Source organism: Polyodon spathula, chromosome 3 (genome assembly GCF_017654505.1).
Source record: "Polyodon spathula isolate WHYD16114869_AA chromosome 3, ASM1765450v1, whole genome shotgun sequence".
NCBI classification, from domain to species: Eukaryota; Metazoa; Chordata; class Actinopteri; order Acipenseriformes; family Polyodontidae; genus Polyodon; species Polyodon spathula.
Genome location: NC_054536.1, coordinates 87,291,436 through 87,306,796, shown reverse-complemented (window position 1 = coordinate 87,306,796; position 15,361 = coordinate 87,291,436). Strand labels below are relative to the sequence as shown.

Below are 15,361 nucleotides of genomic sequence, written 5' to 3'. Positions count from 1 at the left end.
TGATTATCAGCTTATAAAATTACACGTCTCATATAATGAAATATTAACTGTTTATGGACAAGTTTATACAGTTAAAAGCATAGATAATCATGAAAAACCTGGTTGCAAGCAGGTGTACTCAAACTTTTGACTGGTATTGATATATATATATATATATATATATATATATATATATATATATATATATACATACATACATACATACATACATACATACATACATACACATATATATATATATATACATACACAGACTGTTTTACAAGTCCTGTCACACTATCAGCCATCTACATGTTTATATAAATTATACCAAATAAATGTTCCTTGTGTCCAGGTTTAGTGATTGCCACTCACACCATGGTTACAACAGTGCCCTAAAGACACTGATGGAAACATTCATCAAAATACTGATTTTAATAAATATCTTCATTTATTGAAGTTAAGAGGATAATCATTCCGTTACAATTTTTTTTTTTTTTTCTGCTATGGTTAGGACTGGTTCAGTGTGTTTCTTCACACTACGGGCTGGTTTCTCAAAGCTATTTACTCCAAGTAATCAGTAGAGCCGAAAAATGAATTATAATTCTGAAAGAAATAACAACTTCAGACTACTGACAGGCCCTCTAAATTAAATGTTTGGATTCTTTATTTATAGTTTTGTATCTTTATTGGGTGCTTGTCACAAAGACGGCTGTAGTGGGTGTCGTCAGACCAGAAACAGGAACCAACACAGAATAAACAGAGAGGTGGTGTTTGGTGAAGCTAAGAGATTGTTTTCACTCAGCATTTAATAATTAAACAGCGCAGAAAATAAAAGGTTGCAAGACCAACAAAACACAGGACACGGCACTGGCAGCCAAAACAAAGAGACAAACAAAAACAAACTACACAAACAAACACGGTGAGCTGCTATTATTTACTTTGATTACACCGTGAAACTATTTATTTATTTATTTATTTTTTGGTTCCTGGGTAGTAAGTGTTATTTCCTAATTGCTTATGCCTCAAAAGTATAGAAAATGGTAATTATTCCCCACAAACTTTGCTTTTGTGACCAGGACAGTGATATTTTGAAATTGACCTATTTCCAATGGGAAAACAACATATGAATCCAAATTAACATGTATTTATACTAAAGTAATACAAAAATGACTACAAAAGATTTAGAAGTGAGTAGTATTTCGAGATTTACGATTATACTGTAAATCACTTTCACGAATCAGCCCCCAAATGTAGTCTCCCATCATGTTCTCGTTATACTGTCCTTGGTAGCGGCGTTCAAAGTCCAGTATATCCTGGTGGAAGTGCTCGCCTTGCTCCTCTGAGTACTCTCCCATGTTCTCCTTGAATTTATCAAGATGAGCATCAAGGATATGGACTTTGAGGGACATCCTACAGCCCATTGTGCCGTAGTTCTTCACCAGAGTCTCAACCAGCTCCACATAGTTTTCGGCCTTGTGATTGCCCAGGAAGCCCCGAACCACTGCGACAAAGCTGTTCCAAGCCGCTTTCTTCTTACTAGTGAGCTTCTTGGGGAATTCATTGCACTCCAGGATCTTCTTTATCTGTGGTCCGATGAAGACACCGGCTTTGACCTTTGCCTCAGACAGCTTAGGGAAGAAGTCTAGAAGGTACTTGAAGGCTGCCGGCTCCTTATCTAGAGCTCTGACAAATTGTTTCATAAGGCCCAATTTAATGTGCAGTGGTGGCATCAGCACCTTCCGGGGGTCCACCAGTGGCTCCCACTTGACGTTGTTCCTCCCTACAGAGAACTCGGTCTGCTGTGGCCAGTCCCGTCTGTGGTAGTGGCCTTCGTGTCCCTGCTGTCCCAAAGGCAACGATAGCAGGGAAACTTGGTAAAACCACCTTGGAGACCCATCAGGAATGCCACCATTTTGAAGTCTCCTATGACCTCCCAGAAAAGTGCAGATATGTATCCACTTAGGCCCCTGTATTTATACTACTATTTATATTACTGGAAAGTTCTAGAAGTTACTCCAAGTTTACTCAGCACTGAATCTATCTGGAATGCTCTGGAAAATAGGTACATTTCAAAATATCACTGTCCTGGTCACAAAAGCAAAGTTTGTGAGGAATAATAGCCATTTTCTATACTTTTGAGGCATAAGCAATTAGGAAATAACACTTACTACCCAGGAACAAAAATCGTGTTACATAGTGTTATTATAACCTCCATCTCCAATCCCGTTCTCCATGCACTGAACACACAACCCCAAGTGAGTGAAAACATGCTACTTTTATGCAGCTGTACCAAGACTCGATTGCTAATCAATCAACTGCACGTAAATTAATAAAGTGTAATTCCCCGTGCTCACATATTATTACATTTTACTTGCACGTGAAGTGCAGTGCAATCCTCGTGCCTAAATACAAATATACATTTTAAACACTCGTGTTAAACAGACCCATTTATATCCTGTGTACCAATGACTATACACCAACATTAACACACAACACGTAACATACAACACAAATAAATAGCCTTGGGGTGGGGCACTTTGCCAAAGTGCTTTATTTTCTTTTCTGAAAAATACACAAATAACAAAATGAGGTAAATACCTTTGAGAATCTAGCCATATGTCCTTACCAAAAAAAAAAAAAAAAAAAAAAAAAAAAAAACACACACACACACACACACACACACACACTAGGATTAAGCATGTGTATTTTTCTCTTGGTAAATACACAATAAACATAATTACTTGTCTTGCTGTTTGGGCCATGGATATTTAGTATTCCCAACACATATAGCAAAGGATGATAGTAAGGTCTACCTTTGTTCATAATCACATCACTGTAAAACATACAAATTGTTATGTTGCTAAAAGTCCCCAATGCCTCGTGACCAGGAAATAAGCAGTTTAAGATTTGTGAAAAACCCCTTACTGTGGCAAATCCCGTTTGAGAATAACCACCTCAATTTGTTCCTTGACATAAAAGCTTAAATTAAGTGATTCATTACAGCCTCATAATACATTCAGCAGACAATATATCCTGAACATTGAAGTGAAGCATGTGCAGTCCTGGATGAATGGAGACGAATATCAATAATGAACAATGTAAAACCTGGATTTATTTTAGTGTATTTACAAGAAACCAGATTTAATAGAATTTCATAAAACCCTAAACCAATTCTTAAGAGATTAGTATTAACTCACTTCTTCAGCAGCAGCCTCAGACAGCAATCCTTCCCTCTGAGCACACGTCACATGGAAGTAGGACCTGCACATGCCTGCGTCACAGCTTATGCATACACCAGTACGTGCAAAACGGGGGTCTTCACAAAAACTGCACTCCTAAAATGAAAGAAAAAGTTTTAACTAAGCTACTTCTATCAATCGATTTTTTTTTTTTTTTTTTTTTTTAAACCGGGAAATACATAAGATTTAATGATTTATTAATTTAACATAGATTATGCCTTGCATCAAAACATAATAAAATAAAGCTACAGCATCATGTTACAATACAACCCTGTGTACACTTACTACATATTTTTGTAGAATTCTGTGAACAACTTTTCTTGTTTTGCTTTTGTTGAAAAGCTTACCTTGGCACCATATTTTGAATAGTTCATTTCAGTAAGAGTCACTGGACGCAATTTGTCAATGTCTCCAAATGCTACTCCAGGGACATAAAGGGCACAGACAACATGGACCCACCTACACCAACAAAGGAAAACACTGTTTAAAACAACCATGTGTAGGAGATCTGTAACAAAGCAGCACCATTGGCTTTTCAAAAGGTTAAATTAAAACAAAATGAGTCATATTATATCCATTTTCATTGATAAAATGCAGTATATTTTATCTGTGACACAATTTACTAAAGCAAAAGCCCCCATTGATCCATTAACGCAAATGTCTCTATAATAATGCATTAATTCCCAAATGTTAGTATGAAAATGATTGTGTGAACCAACTTATTTTAACTTTAGCTAATGAACATATCTTTAGTTCTGAAGACTACTGTAGAAATACTGCAGTTTAATTAAATACAAAATATACCAGTAAAACAGCAAAAGCAATAAATCTTTGCAAGAGCTGCCTTTTTTTGAAATAAAGAATTATTACAAAAAATATTTAAGCAAGGAGACCTGACAAATTAATTCGACAATAATTTGATTGTATTGATGTTAAAAAGTAAAGACAGTAAAGTTAACTGTCTAAACTGGGTAACTGGGACCAATACTAGTTCACGTAATCGATTTGTAAGGATAATCAAACATGTATTAATCATTTACCGTGCCTTTAAAAATGTTCAGAATAAAGTTAACATTTACAAGTACCAATTGAAGATATATAGCTAGGAACCTATTCAATCACATTAAGCATACAACATTACAATGCTTTACAAATCATTAAATTAATGCAATTCTGTAAAACTTTAACAACTACAGTTAAGGTAATTAAATACTGTAATTAAATGTACCATATACCAAACTTTGAAAATCAAAGAACACAATTCAGTACAATTACAGAACTTTAAGAACCATTAAACTTTAATTCAGTAAAATGTTTATATATTTTGATGCTTGCTGTTAAGGCATTGTAATAATGTGCAACTGAAATGAATAAAACAACAGTTCTTAGCTGCTCAATAACAGAAAGGCTCTCAAGCCCTTACTGACAAAATAGAAGAAAAATCAAGAACCAGGCAACTGTTTTAATTTGCTTAAAATTTAAAGCACACAATACTCCATCTAAGATTTTGGTAGTTTGGTTAAATCATTTTTAAACTTTCCTTTGCTTCAGTCTGCTGGTCCTTTTTTTTGGCAGCTAAATCTCATCGACGTTTTAGCAGCAGAAGCTGTGTGCGTAATACACCACATGTAATTCATTACGGGATTACAGGTGCATTCGGTTGATTACACAGTATGGATAATTGACTCTACTGTAATTGTATTAGAAGGGCTTCAGACTGAAGACTTGGTGCCTGTAACACAAAAACCTCTCCCTTTAAAAACGTGTGTCAATATTTATGAATGCACTGTGACTTCCGTCAGTAAAGAAAAAAACTCTGCATATCACGTTTTAAACTGAACTGCGAGAAGGACGGTAACAACCGGACAGAACACAAATGACTGGAAGTACATAGGTGCTGTAATAATACCAGCAGAATATGGTAACCCGAGTTGCATGCGACAGTTGTGATGGTGACTAAACGTGAGACTATTGCTCTTTAGCAGCCGCATTTATCCCACATATAATAGATTAAGTTATATTGTTTACCATCAGGTGTTTGAGGATGATTTAATTAAGCAGCAGCTTCCCTAGTTAGATTATGAGCTGATCATATCTTTTCAGCCAAAGAAGCAGGCATAGTAATTATTACCATAATGAAAAACAGTAAATATTGCGTGAGTTTTGTACTAAAGCAGCGCCCGCTGTTGCAGAAAAATAGAGGATTTCTCAAACTGATCATTTTATGAACGGTGAAAGAAGAACGCATAGAAAAACATGCCGATATTTTATTGTCCACATTTGCTGCTTGTTACCAGACAGCCAATGTATCTTAATAAAGAGAAGTGGAATATTTTGTTTGGTGATGTCATTCAGCAACGTCATTCGTTTGACTGGTGTTCAGTACATCATTTTAAATGCATTTAAAATGTTGCTGGGCAGAGCTATTAGTGCATTGTGAGCAGAGACTTTGCAGATTGACAGCTGTTATGATCTCTGACCTTACTGTACATGCACAATGTTATTTATTTTTAAATATCCACACTATTCTGATCTGTTCAAAAGCCTCCTTGCAATAGACCTCTCTGACTGTAGAAGAAAAGTGTTATCTCACCACACTTGCTGATCACAACAACAGCAGATGGTCAAGTGGTGCAAATACACCCTGTGCTGGCAAGTTTTCTGATTTTTTGTTTACGATGATTTGGAACGTAACAGATTTGGACATGACATACTAGGGTTGCTACCATTTTTACAGACAACCTCAGGTCAGGAAAATAAATGACACACTCATGGAAATTACTCAAAAAGAAAAAACACTAAAGTAGATGTTTGTTTTTTGTTTGTTATTTGTAAAGACATGTGCATGAAAAACAGGCATTTTATTAAGACATATTTCCCTTCTTTAAATTGGTGCGTTTTTTTTAAAGACGAGATGTTTATTCAAATGTTACACATCCTCTGACCTCATGTTATCTTACTTCCCTTATTGATTTACAATTTTGTTTTTAGTACACTAGTTAACTAACCATACATTGGTAACCCCTTTTCATTAAGTGACTCATTTGTGAGAAATGTACAAAGCATAGAAATTAACATAGTACACTACTGACAAAATGTCAGAAAACACACCAAAGCTGAGAAATAATACAATTACTACAATAACAAATGTATTTGTTCAAATGACTTGTGTTCAATCAACCAGTAATCAAAGGCGTATTCTGGGCTGTCATTCCATACATCATTCTTCTCCAAGTGTTTCCCTTCCTACTATTACAGGGGTAAGGAGTTTTCAGTTTACTTTATGGGTCTTAACAAAAAAAAAAAAAAATGTCCTTCCTCATTTTACACTTTTTAAAATAGATTTGAGGTATTCCACTTAAGCGATAGTGCCCATCGATGAAGACTCTCTTGTGTGGTAGTTGATCACAACTGGAGTTATGCGTCCCAAGCCAAAGGCGAGGGCGCTAACAAAAGTCAAGGTCAACTATCACACGGTAGTCTTCATCGAGAGGGAACTATTGCTATTAAAACACAACTTTTCCCATTATTTTCTTTAAAAAACAAAAACACTTTACGACTTAGATTTACTTTGAACATGTAAATGATTCATCAGGTACCCTTCTGCCGAGAAAAGTTCTAGGAAAATAGTCCCAAAAATGTTCAAAGGATCACATAAATAATTAGGAAAAGAAAAAAAAAAAGATAACTATTAAATAAATAACTTTTTTTTGTTCTTGTTAGAGCTGCTTATAATTGAACTGGACAGTGCCAGATATCTGATTTGAGTAATATTGCTGAAATGTCCGCATCTCAGTTTGTTGTTGTTGAAAGATGCTTAACTCCAGTCGAGCTGACAGGCTGTGATTGGCTGATTCGGCAGTTGCGTGTACAGGACTGGTTGCTTTTTTCAGTGCATAGTATTGATTGGCTGATTTTGGAAGATAAAATAAATGTGGACCAATTTTTTCTTTGTTTAGCATTTTCTGTCCAATAGAGAAGCCAGCACTTTCAGAGGATGTGGTGATGTTTATTGGGTTATAATGCAAAAGATTTGCCTGGAGCCAGATTACTATAAATGCATTAGCTTGAAGTAATACAAATTTATCCTAGCATAGTAAAACTGGTGTACTGTAGCTTTCCATTTAAATCGAATGGTACCCGGATTTAAAAAAAAAAAAAAAAAAAAAAAAAAAAGAAAAAAGAAAAAACACTGTTCTCTTGGAGTGGAAAATCTGTCCTCCTTGAATGTCTCTGCTTACAAGCCAAAGCCTGCTATTTAGACTGATATGGTTTTAAATGCAGACTCTGGGAAAGGAAATAACCTGAAGTCCAATATAAAAGATACACATCTTCAACAAGCACTTGCTTTTCAATTTAATTTACACTGTTTTTCATGCTCTAGTGAAGTATTAAATGGTAGTGCAGGCTGCAGAATTTTATCTTTGATAACACCGCAACTGACGGTGTGCTTCATGCTGCCCTTCTCACAACGCTTTAGTAAGGATTTCATTAGATTTAAGAGTTTGGGCTCTATACAGTGTCCTCATTCTGGAGGCACAAGAAACAGTTGATCTTTAGTCTTTAAAATACATTTATTCCAAACATTATTCTGACCGGTATAACAATTATTTTTGTTAAAGCACAAATTGTCAGGATAACAATTTGTTCTCAAAATCAACACTATGTTTTATTGTTTTTTTTTGTTCGTTTTTTTTCCCCCCTTTTCAGAGTTATCATTATAACATGATAACTGCCTTGCTTCTGCACCCATTTTTACCAAACAATTATCATTTCACTCCTATCCTCCCATAGACATTTTGGATTGAATTTGGTTACAATCTGCTAATTGTTCAATTTTATATGAATTACAAACTGTCCAAACATTACATCATCACTTCATATCCACCTTCACAAAACACAGTATAGACAGCAGTCAGAAGGTAAGTAAGATATACAAGGGTCTACAGTAAACCTTATTGTTTAATAACATACTGCTTTCTAAAGTAAGAAGCCAAAGGAAGCTCGTTAAAGTGCCATTTGATTGCTGTTTCAAACACGTAACACCAATATAACATGCATTTATATGATCGTTGTCAATATTAGCAGTTTTACAGGGATCTCAGGTCAGATGCTAAGAGTTAAATTGACATGAACAAGTAAAATGCAATTTATAAAAACATTCATGGTTATTTGCTATTTATTGTTCAAAATATTGTATTATACAGAATATATATATAATATATATATATATATTATATATTTCTTATTTATATTAAATTACTTTTTTTCAATATGTCACATCGATGTTAAACAGTAATTTCATCCCTTTTGAACAAAAACCATCCATCATATGATGTCTGCATCACTGCTGAGCGGCAATGCAGTGAGATATGTATTTATTTATTTGTTCTGGGTAAGGTTATTACAGGATTATGAAGAACTTCTGTATGTGCCTACACTGATTTTTATTGTATATATTAAATACCTTTGATTATAATTGCACTGTTCAAAACAAAGGGTTTTCAGGCCCAAATAATAAACAAACATAAGATACAAACATGGTCACCAGTCCTGGGTGCTCGTGGTGCTAATAGAGTAATTATCGCGACATTGGTGTAGTGATGTCCGGGTTCGTGCTGGCCTCTGGCTACAGCTCCAGAACATGTTAGCCGTCTACTAATAACAACAATCAACAATTAGAGACGAGACAAAACAAACAAACCCTCACGTACAATAACACAACAATGGTTGGTCCTTCCGGGTCGTTCCTGAACCATAAAGGAAGGAACAGGTCACGTCTCTCCGTCCCCTATTTGTACCATCACACACAACCCCTTGGTAAACGAGTGCAGCCGGTCCTCCAAGGCTGCCACATCGTTTCCCTTCCGGGTCGATGAGTTAGTGCACCAAAGTTCCGCACCCTGTCACAAATCTTCATTCTGATTGTCTGACTATAAAAAGAATGTGACGCATATCTGATTATTTCATTTTGGCCCGTTAAAACCCTTGTATCTTTTTTGTGTTACCTGAAAAAAAGACAATGTCAAAAACACATCGCTAAAAAAATTAGGCTTCCATTTAGATATACTGTTGTTGGTTTTGTTGGTACAGTACTATATTTTCAACAGAAGTAGTATTTTAATTCAGAACAATATGATGAAACTATCACTTGCCAAAAGAGGGGACACGTGGACTGTAATACAGTACATTTGAAGCAGTGTGTAAAATTCCCCAATAACGACCCAAGAGCAAAATGAAAATCAAAATGTTACCCATGCACAGAACTGCGTAAAATGTAAAAGGCAATGCAATTTAGCAAAAGATTTAAAAAACACACCATCAGGTTTCCAGAATTAAAACCATATCCAAAGTCAGTACTCAAAATACAGAATATACTGCTCGATAATCCCTAATGTCATAGTTCACTTGCAAATGAAAATGCACAAAAGCAACAAAAAAATGCATCACAGTATCTAAAACTGTTTAATGATTAACTTTTACGTTTCCGTAAATTGTCTTGTTTGTTTTTGCTGCATTTTCGTCATGTGAAATTGGAGGAAGTGCTGTGTAACTGCACAATAAAGACAGACTGATTTGGCATGCAAAAAAAAAAAAAACGCTTAATTGATTTGAAAAACGTCTTAAGCAACTTCCTACTTGGTTTGCTTGAATGTGTCGTACATAACAAGCTTCATTATGAAAGCTGAAAATTAATAAAGAACGACAAGTTTTTAATGAAAAAAAAACATTTCTTTTGTAGAATGCAAATTGTCCAGCATCTTCTTTTACAGTCACACCGTTGCTAAAGTTAGCTGTTGTAAATAGTGCATAGCGAACTATGATGGATCAAACCAATGTTCGTGTAGGGGCCGTTTTATTGTGGATTTTTGTTTATTTATTTTTAATGTTGGACTTATTATGGCGTCTTACAAATGAAACTTCTTTTTTCTACATTTTAAACCGTTTATAGGCAAAATCATAACATAGAATAATAGTGTTACACAGAGGAAAAAAAAAGTAGAGTGGCATAATATATAGTTTGCCTTCCCTGTGCTCTATGGGTTAGGTGCCTACGGTCTCAATCAAGTTACAGTTCAAAAGGAGGTCATGAAGAATGTGCAAAAACACAGAATTATTTTGGCATTTCTACAGGAATCATAGGAATGGACCTGAGAGAGGCCATTTTGACGGAATTCCGTCTACAGACTGAGGACTTTCACCCTTGCATTACAGTTCAAATGTAAGGTTGTAGTCAAATCATATGCCATAAATTTGCATTAAAGTATGTATTGGAAGAACTCATGACTTCAAAGTAATGTTGCACTTTAGTCGTCCAAAACACACTTTGCTCACATAGTGTCTAAATTGGAGATTAGACAATTATAAGTAAATTAGTCAATGGCCCAAAACCTTATCTGGAGAGCTGTCCTTTTCTTTAGAAACCTAACGTAACACTCTACTCATCTCATCAATATTCCATTCCCAGCTGCTACACTTACATGTGCCAATGATACTGTCCCTGCCTTAAGGGAATAGCATAGTACAAGAACAAACATGCTATTTTCATGTTCGGATATCCACTTGAAATTCAGACTACTAATAGCTGATCTATTTTTTCTAATCTGGCTTTTTGTACGTTTAACATGTCAGGACAACAGAAAGAAAAACAATCAGTTGTTATGACTGTTATTATATACTGTCATTGTAAAGGCTTCGGAGTTGCTAAGGTGTTGCTAAAGAATCTCTCTAATAATAAATACAATTAAACCAAATAAATCACTGAATCACCTTCCAGCATCGGTCTCCTTGAAAATCCCATCCTGATTAGGACACAGCTCACAGCTGGGTGTAACTCCATTTTTACATGCATCGCAGAACCAGGGTTCAGTGGAGTTTTCTGAAGCTGAACTCATGATGGAATCGCTCTCTCCATCAACACCATAGCAACCTAAAAAATATTTAAAATAGTTTAAATACTAGCATGTGTATACATTTTTGCTGTTACAATAAAGACTAGGGATTCTCTTTAGAATAAAATAAAAATTACACAGTGCTCCCCCTTTTTAATGCTATAGTCAGGAGCCATAGTTAAGAGACCGTGCTCTTTGTGTTCCGCCTTATAACGAGAATACTAATGTTAGTGTAATGGCATTATGAGGCAAATGGGAGCCATGACTGTACTGCCTTATAACCTGTTCCACAGTATAAAGGACTGCATTATAAAGGGGGAGCCAGGATTTCCAACCACTGATCAATCTATCTTTCTATCTATATGAATGAATAGGTGGTTGGAAATCGTGGTTTGTAATTGGTTAAAAATTCAAACAAAAAACAAATTGAACCATTGCCCCAACTACCTTACACCACCAGGCAATAGTCTCCGACTGTTCTCTGGCTGGTTCACATCACTGTGCCCCTTTTCAAAGGAATACTCTTCTCCCCTGCACAATTTAATCCATCAATGTATGTATATTTAAATGATCCATCTCCAGTATTTATCATAAATTACAATAAATAAAGAGTTCAAGAAAACAGCAGTAATATTTTCAAGGCTACTTCAGGGCACATCTACAGTATCTGCTATGTGGCAATGAAATGAATATTAAATGGTTAGCTGAAGTCAGTGCAGAACACAGCAAAAAGTTAGAGTAAAGATGAAAAATGTTCAACAGGATTTATAACTTTGTATCTCATTTAATTTATGGTAAATGGGCCCAAGGGCACTCGCTGGCAAATGCACTACCAAGGGCTAGTGTCACACACTATATGAGATGTACCAGACATTTTTCTTCAGACACACTGCAATCAATATGTCAGCAGTGCTAGCATCACAGTTGGGGGTGTGCTGGTATTACAAGCCAGTTACAAGATCTTGGCACAAATGCATTCACCCATTGTGACAGATTAGCCCATGAAAAAGGGTTTAAAAAAACAGTACAACTTCTACACATGTGCAAAAGCCAGCATTCTGTGAAGTAATTACACTGTGATTAATTTAATGAGCAGTTGCCTTGCATGGTACCAGTTATATTGTTCTAAACCACTTGTTTAACCTTCTTCCCCCAGAAAGGAAAAGTGACACATTTTCATCCCCTAAAGCATCCATGACAAATTGTTTATGTTTGTTGACAGGGCTATTTTTTTGCCAAAACATTTTTTCAGGATGTGTGTAATTTAAAAGGGTGTATTCATATGCATACTGTACATTAATGATACAGTGCATATATCCACAACATATATAACAGCACATTAAATGTGTACAATAAAATCTTAGAACAAGTGCCTTTATTATTTGTATAGCCTACAGGAATAATATTTATTTTTATAATAATCTTTATTATTACAGCAGAGCTCTTCAACTGGTGGCCCACGGGTCACACCCGGCCCGCAAGGGACAACCAAGTGGCCCGCCAACAGTCAGCAAAAATTATAAAAATTTACTAAAATATAAAACAAAAATAGCATTTTGCAAATTGATGCAACAAAAAAAGTTGCATCAATTTAAAAGGACCTGGATGAACAACAGAAAAATAATAAAACAGGAAGAGTGAGCCATTACCCTAAATGCAAAGTATGTTTATCATAATGGTATGAAGTTAAAAGTGTTCTTAATTCTATTTCTGCTTTGTTTAAAGATGTAGGATGCAACGATGCACCATTAAAAGCATTGTATCTATTAATACAGCTCATTTGTACTGATCTAAATTATAATACATTGTTTTGTTCAGGCAAAATGAAGCATTGGTATTTTAATTGATCGGCAAAAGAAAGCACTAAATCATACTGCAAAATCAGAGAAATGTTCATCTATTCTGTCATACTAATACCGGAAGGAGAAATGTTATCACCTTATTGTAGAGCTGTCATTATACAATCAGATACAGCTGAGTGAACAACATAATGTTACTTGTTTATTGATTAGCATTATACATAGCACTTGCTGTGCATGCATGTAGCCTGCAGGACACAGGATCTTTAGAACTATCTAGGCTGAACATACAGGATGCTTGGCACTTTATGTACATACAAACAACAACATAATATTAAAACCTGCAAAATAAGTATATTTATTAATGGGTTGTTTTATTACTGTAGTACTGTAATAAAGGCTAGGAGTGTAATATAAAAGTCTGGTAAAGACTGAGCAAAATCAAGGCAGTTACCGTGATCGCCGTGTACAATGTGACAGAGACAAACATATGGAGAGATGAACGGACACACATAATGAGGGCGTATGGGTCCCCACTTTTGACCGTGTAAATGCCCACTGAAGAAATACAATGTTAAAATTGAAAAAAACAGAACTCATGCGCACACCCTCTCTGCGTCTTACAAATACTCGGCGGTTGGACCCAAATATTTCAAATTTTGACTCATTGGTCCATAAGACTGACTTCCACTCCTCAAACGTCCAGTTTCTGTGTTTTCTGGTTTCTTCCTCTTATTCTGCACTCTTGCAATGGTTTCTTTGCAGCAATTCTTCCAGTTAGTCCAGCTTCACGCAATCCCCTCTGAACATTTGATGTTGAAACATCTATACTTTTAGCAGCATTTAGCTGAGATTTTATTTCAGGGGCAGTTAATTGCCGGTTTCACAGACTTGTGACTCGAATAAACTTGTTCTCTGATTCTGAGGTCACCCTTGGCCTGCCTGAAGTTGTTCGGTCCTCATGACTGCCAGTTTCTTCAAATTGTTTGATGGTCTTGGCCACAGCAGTTACAGACATTTGCAAAGTTCTAGCGATTTGTCTTTAAGATTGACCTACGTTTCTTAAAGTAATTACAGACTGTCTGTTTCCTTTGCTTAACAGACCGTATTTTGCCATTTTCCGCTCCCTTACATTCAGGAATGACAAACTTGTGCCTATGCTACCTATATTTATAGTAATCATGGACCCTAACCTGTTGTTAATAATTGTTGACAAAAGGTTAATTAGGTAACATGCTAGTTAACTCAGAGAACATCCAACAAAGACACTTTTATACTTAGGCTGGTGTTCTAACACAGTGTTATACACATTTCAGACTTTTAATTGACTTGGGCTGCAGACTGAAATCCCCTTGCTTTGGGTGACCATTTCATTGAAATTGACAAGATTTGCATTTTCATTTAAAAATAAATTTTTTGAATGCAATTCACTTATGATTATCAGCTGATATAAGTACATGTGTCATATAATGAATTACGTGTTTATGGACAAGTTTATACAGTTAAAAGCATAAATAATCATGAAAAACCTGGTTTCAAGCAAGTGTACTCAAACTTTTGACTGGTACTGTATACAAAAATTAACGTGTGACACGCATACGCCCAGCAGTGCAGATAAGCTGAGTAAATGCTGTTCTTACACATTAAAAAATACCAAATACAAACTCAATTTTAATTTAATGTGTTAAAATAAACAACAATTTTGCTGCACAACTTGTCTGCCTCCCCTAAAATTTCCACTAACAAAAACATCTCCCAGCATGTCAGAACTGTCTTCAGTTACTAGGAAATTGTACACAAGAACAACCAACCCAACAAACATCCAACCTCTGGCTAGCCCTGTTGTCTTTGCAGCCAATCACAGTAAGAATAGGAAAAATTTGAAGCTACGCAGGTTGAAGTAAGGACGCTGGAACTTGATGTGCTGGGGGTGCAGCAGCACCCCTTGCTTTGCATACCTTCCATCATATAAAGGGGTTACAGTTTTGTTCAATTGCTTTCAGCACCCCGACTTTAAAAATTGTTCCAGTGCCACTGGGGTTAAGTTATTCCCAGACCCAAAACGATATCTGGAGAGTTGCATAAGCCTATCTCTACTAGGACGTTTTTTTGCATACGCCTATCTCTACTAGGAGTTTTGTTTTTTTATTGGACTATATATTGCCAACAAAATTATCCCATATACTAAGCAATGATAAATGGCTAACTTATATCAAATGCAGGCAGAGTGGAAAGAAATAAACTAAACAATAATTAAATATGCAATTAATTTAGCTTATTTACTTGGGGAAAGCCCCACCATGATCACAGTACCTTAGGTATAAGGGCACTCTCACACCTAGTTCAGTTGCAAGTGATGCAATGTTTTGCCATTGTTGCCACCTTTTTGCTTTCTTTTTCGCTACGTGTTTAACCGGCAAAATTATCTTTAATCGTATTGACTCTTACA

The 15,361-nt window shown here is 35.6% G+C and overlaps 1 protein-coding gene across 3 annotated transcripts in view; it reads right to left on the bottom strand.

Moving 5' to 3' along the window:
• Nucleotides 1-15,361, bottom strand: part of phf14 (PHD finger protein 14) — a 132,498-nt gene that overhangs the window by 92,410 nt on the left and 24,727 nt on the right. For all 3 annotated transcript variants that reach the window (XM_041246261.1, XM_041246263.1, XM_041246262.1), the window contains exons 5-7: nt 10,992-11,151; nt 3,569-3,680; nt 3,180-3,317 (exon numbers count right to left, since the gene is read on the bottom strand). In XM_041246261.1, the coding sequence (XP_041102195.1) occupies nt 3,180-3,317; nt 3,569-3,680; nt 10,992-11,151 (410 nt within the window). The remainder of the gene's footprint in view (nt 1-3,179; nt 3,318-3,568; nt 3,681-10,991; nt 11,152-15,361) is intronic.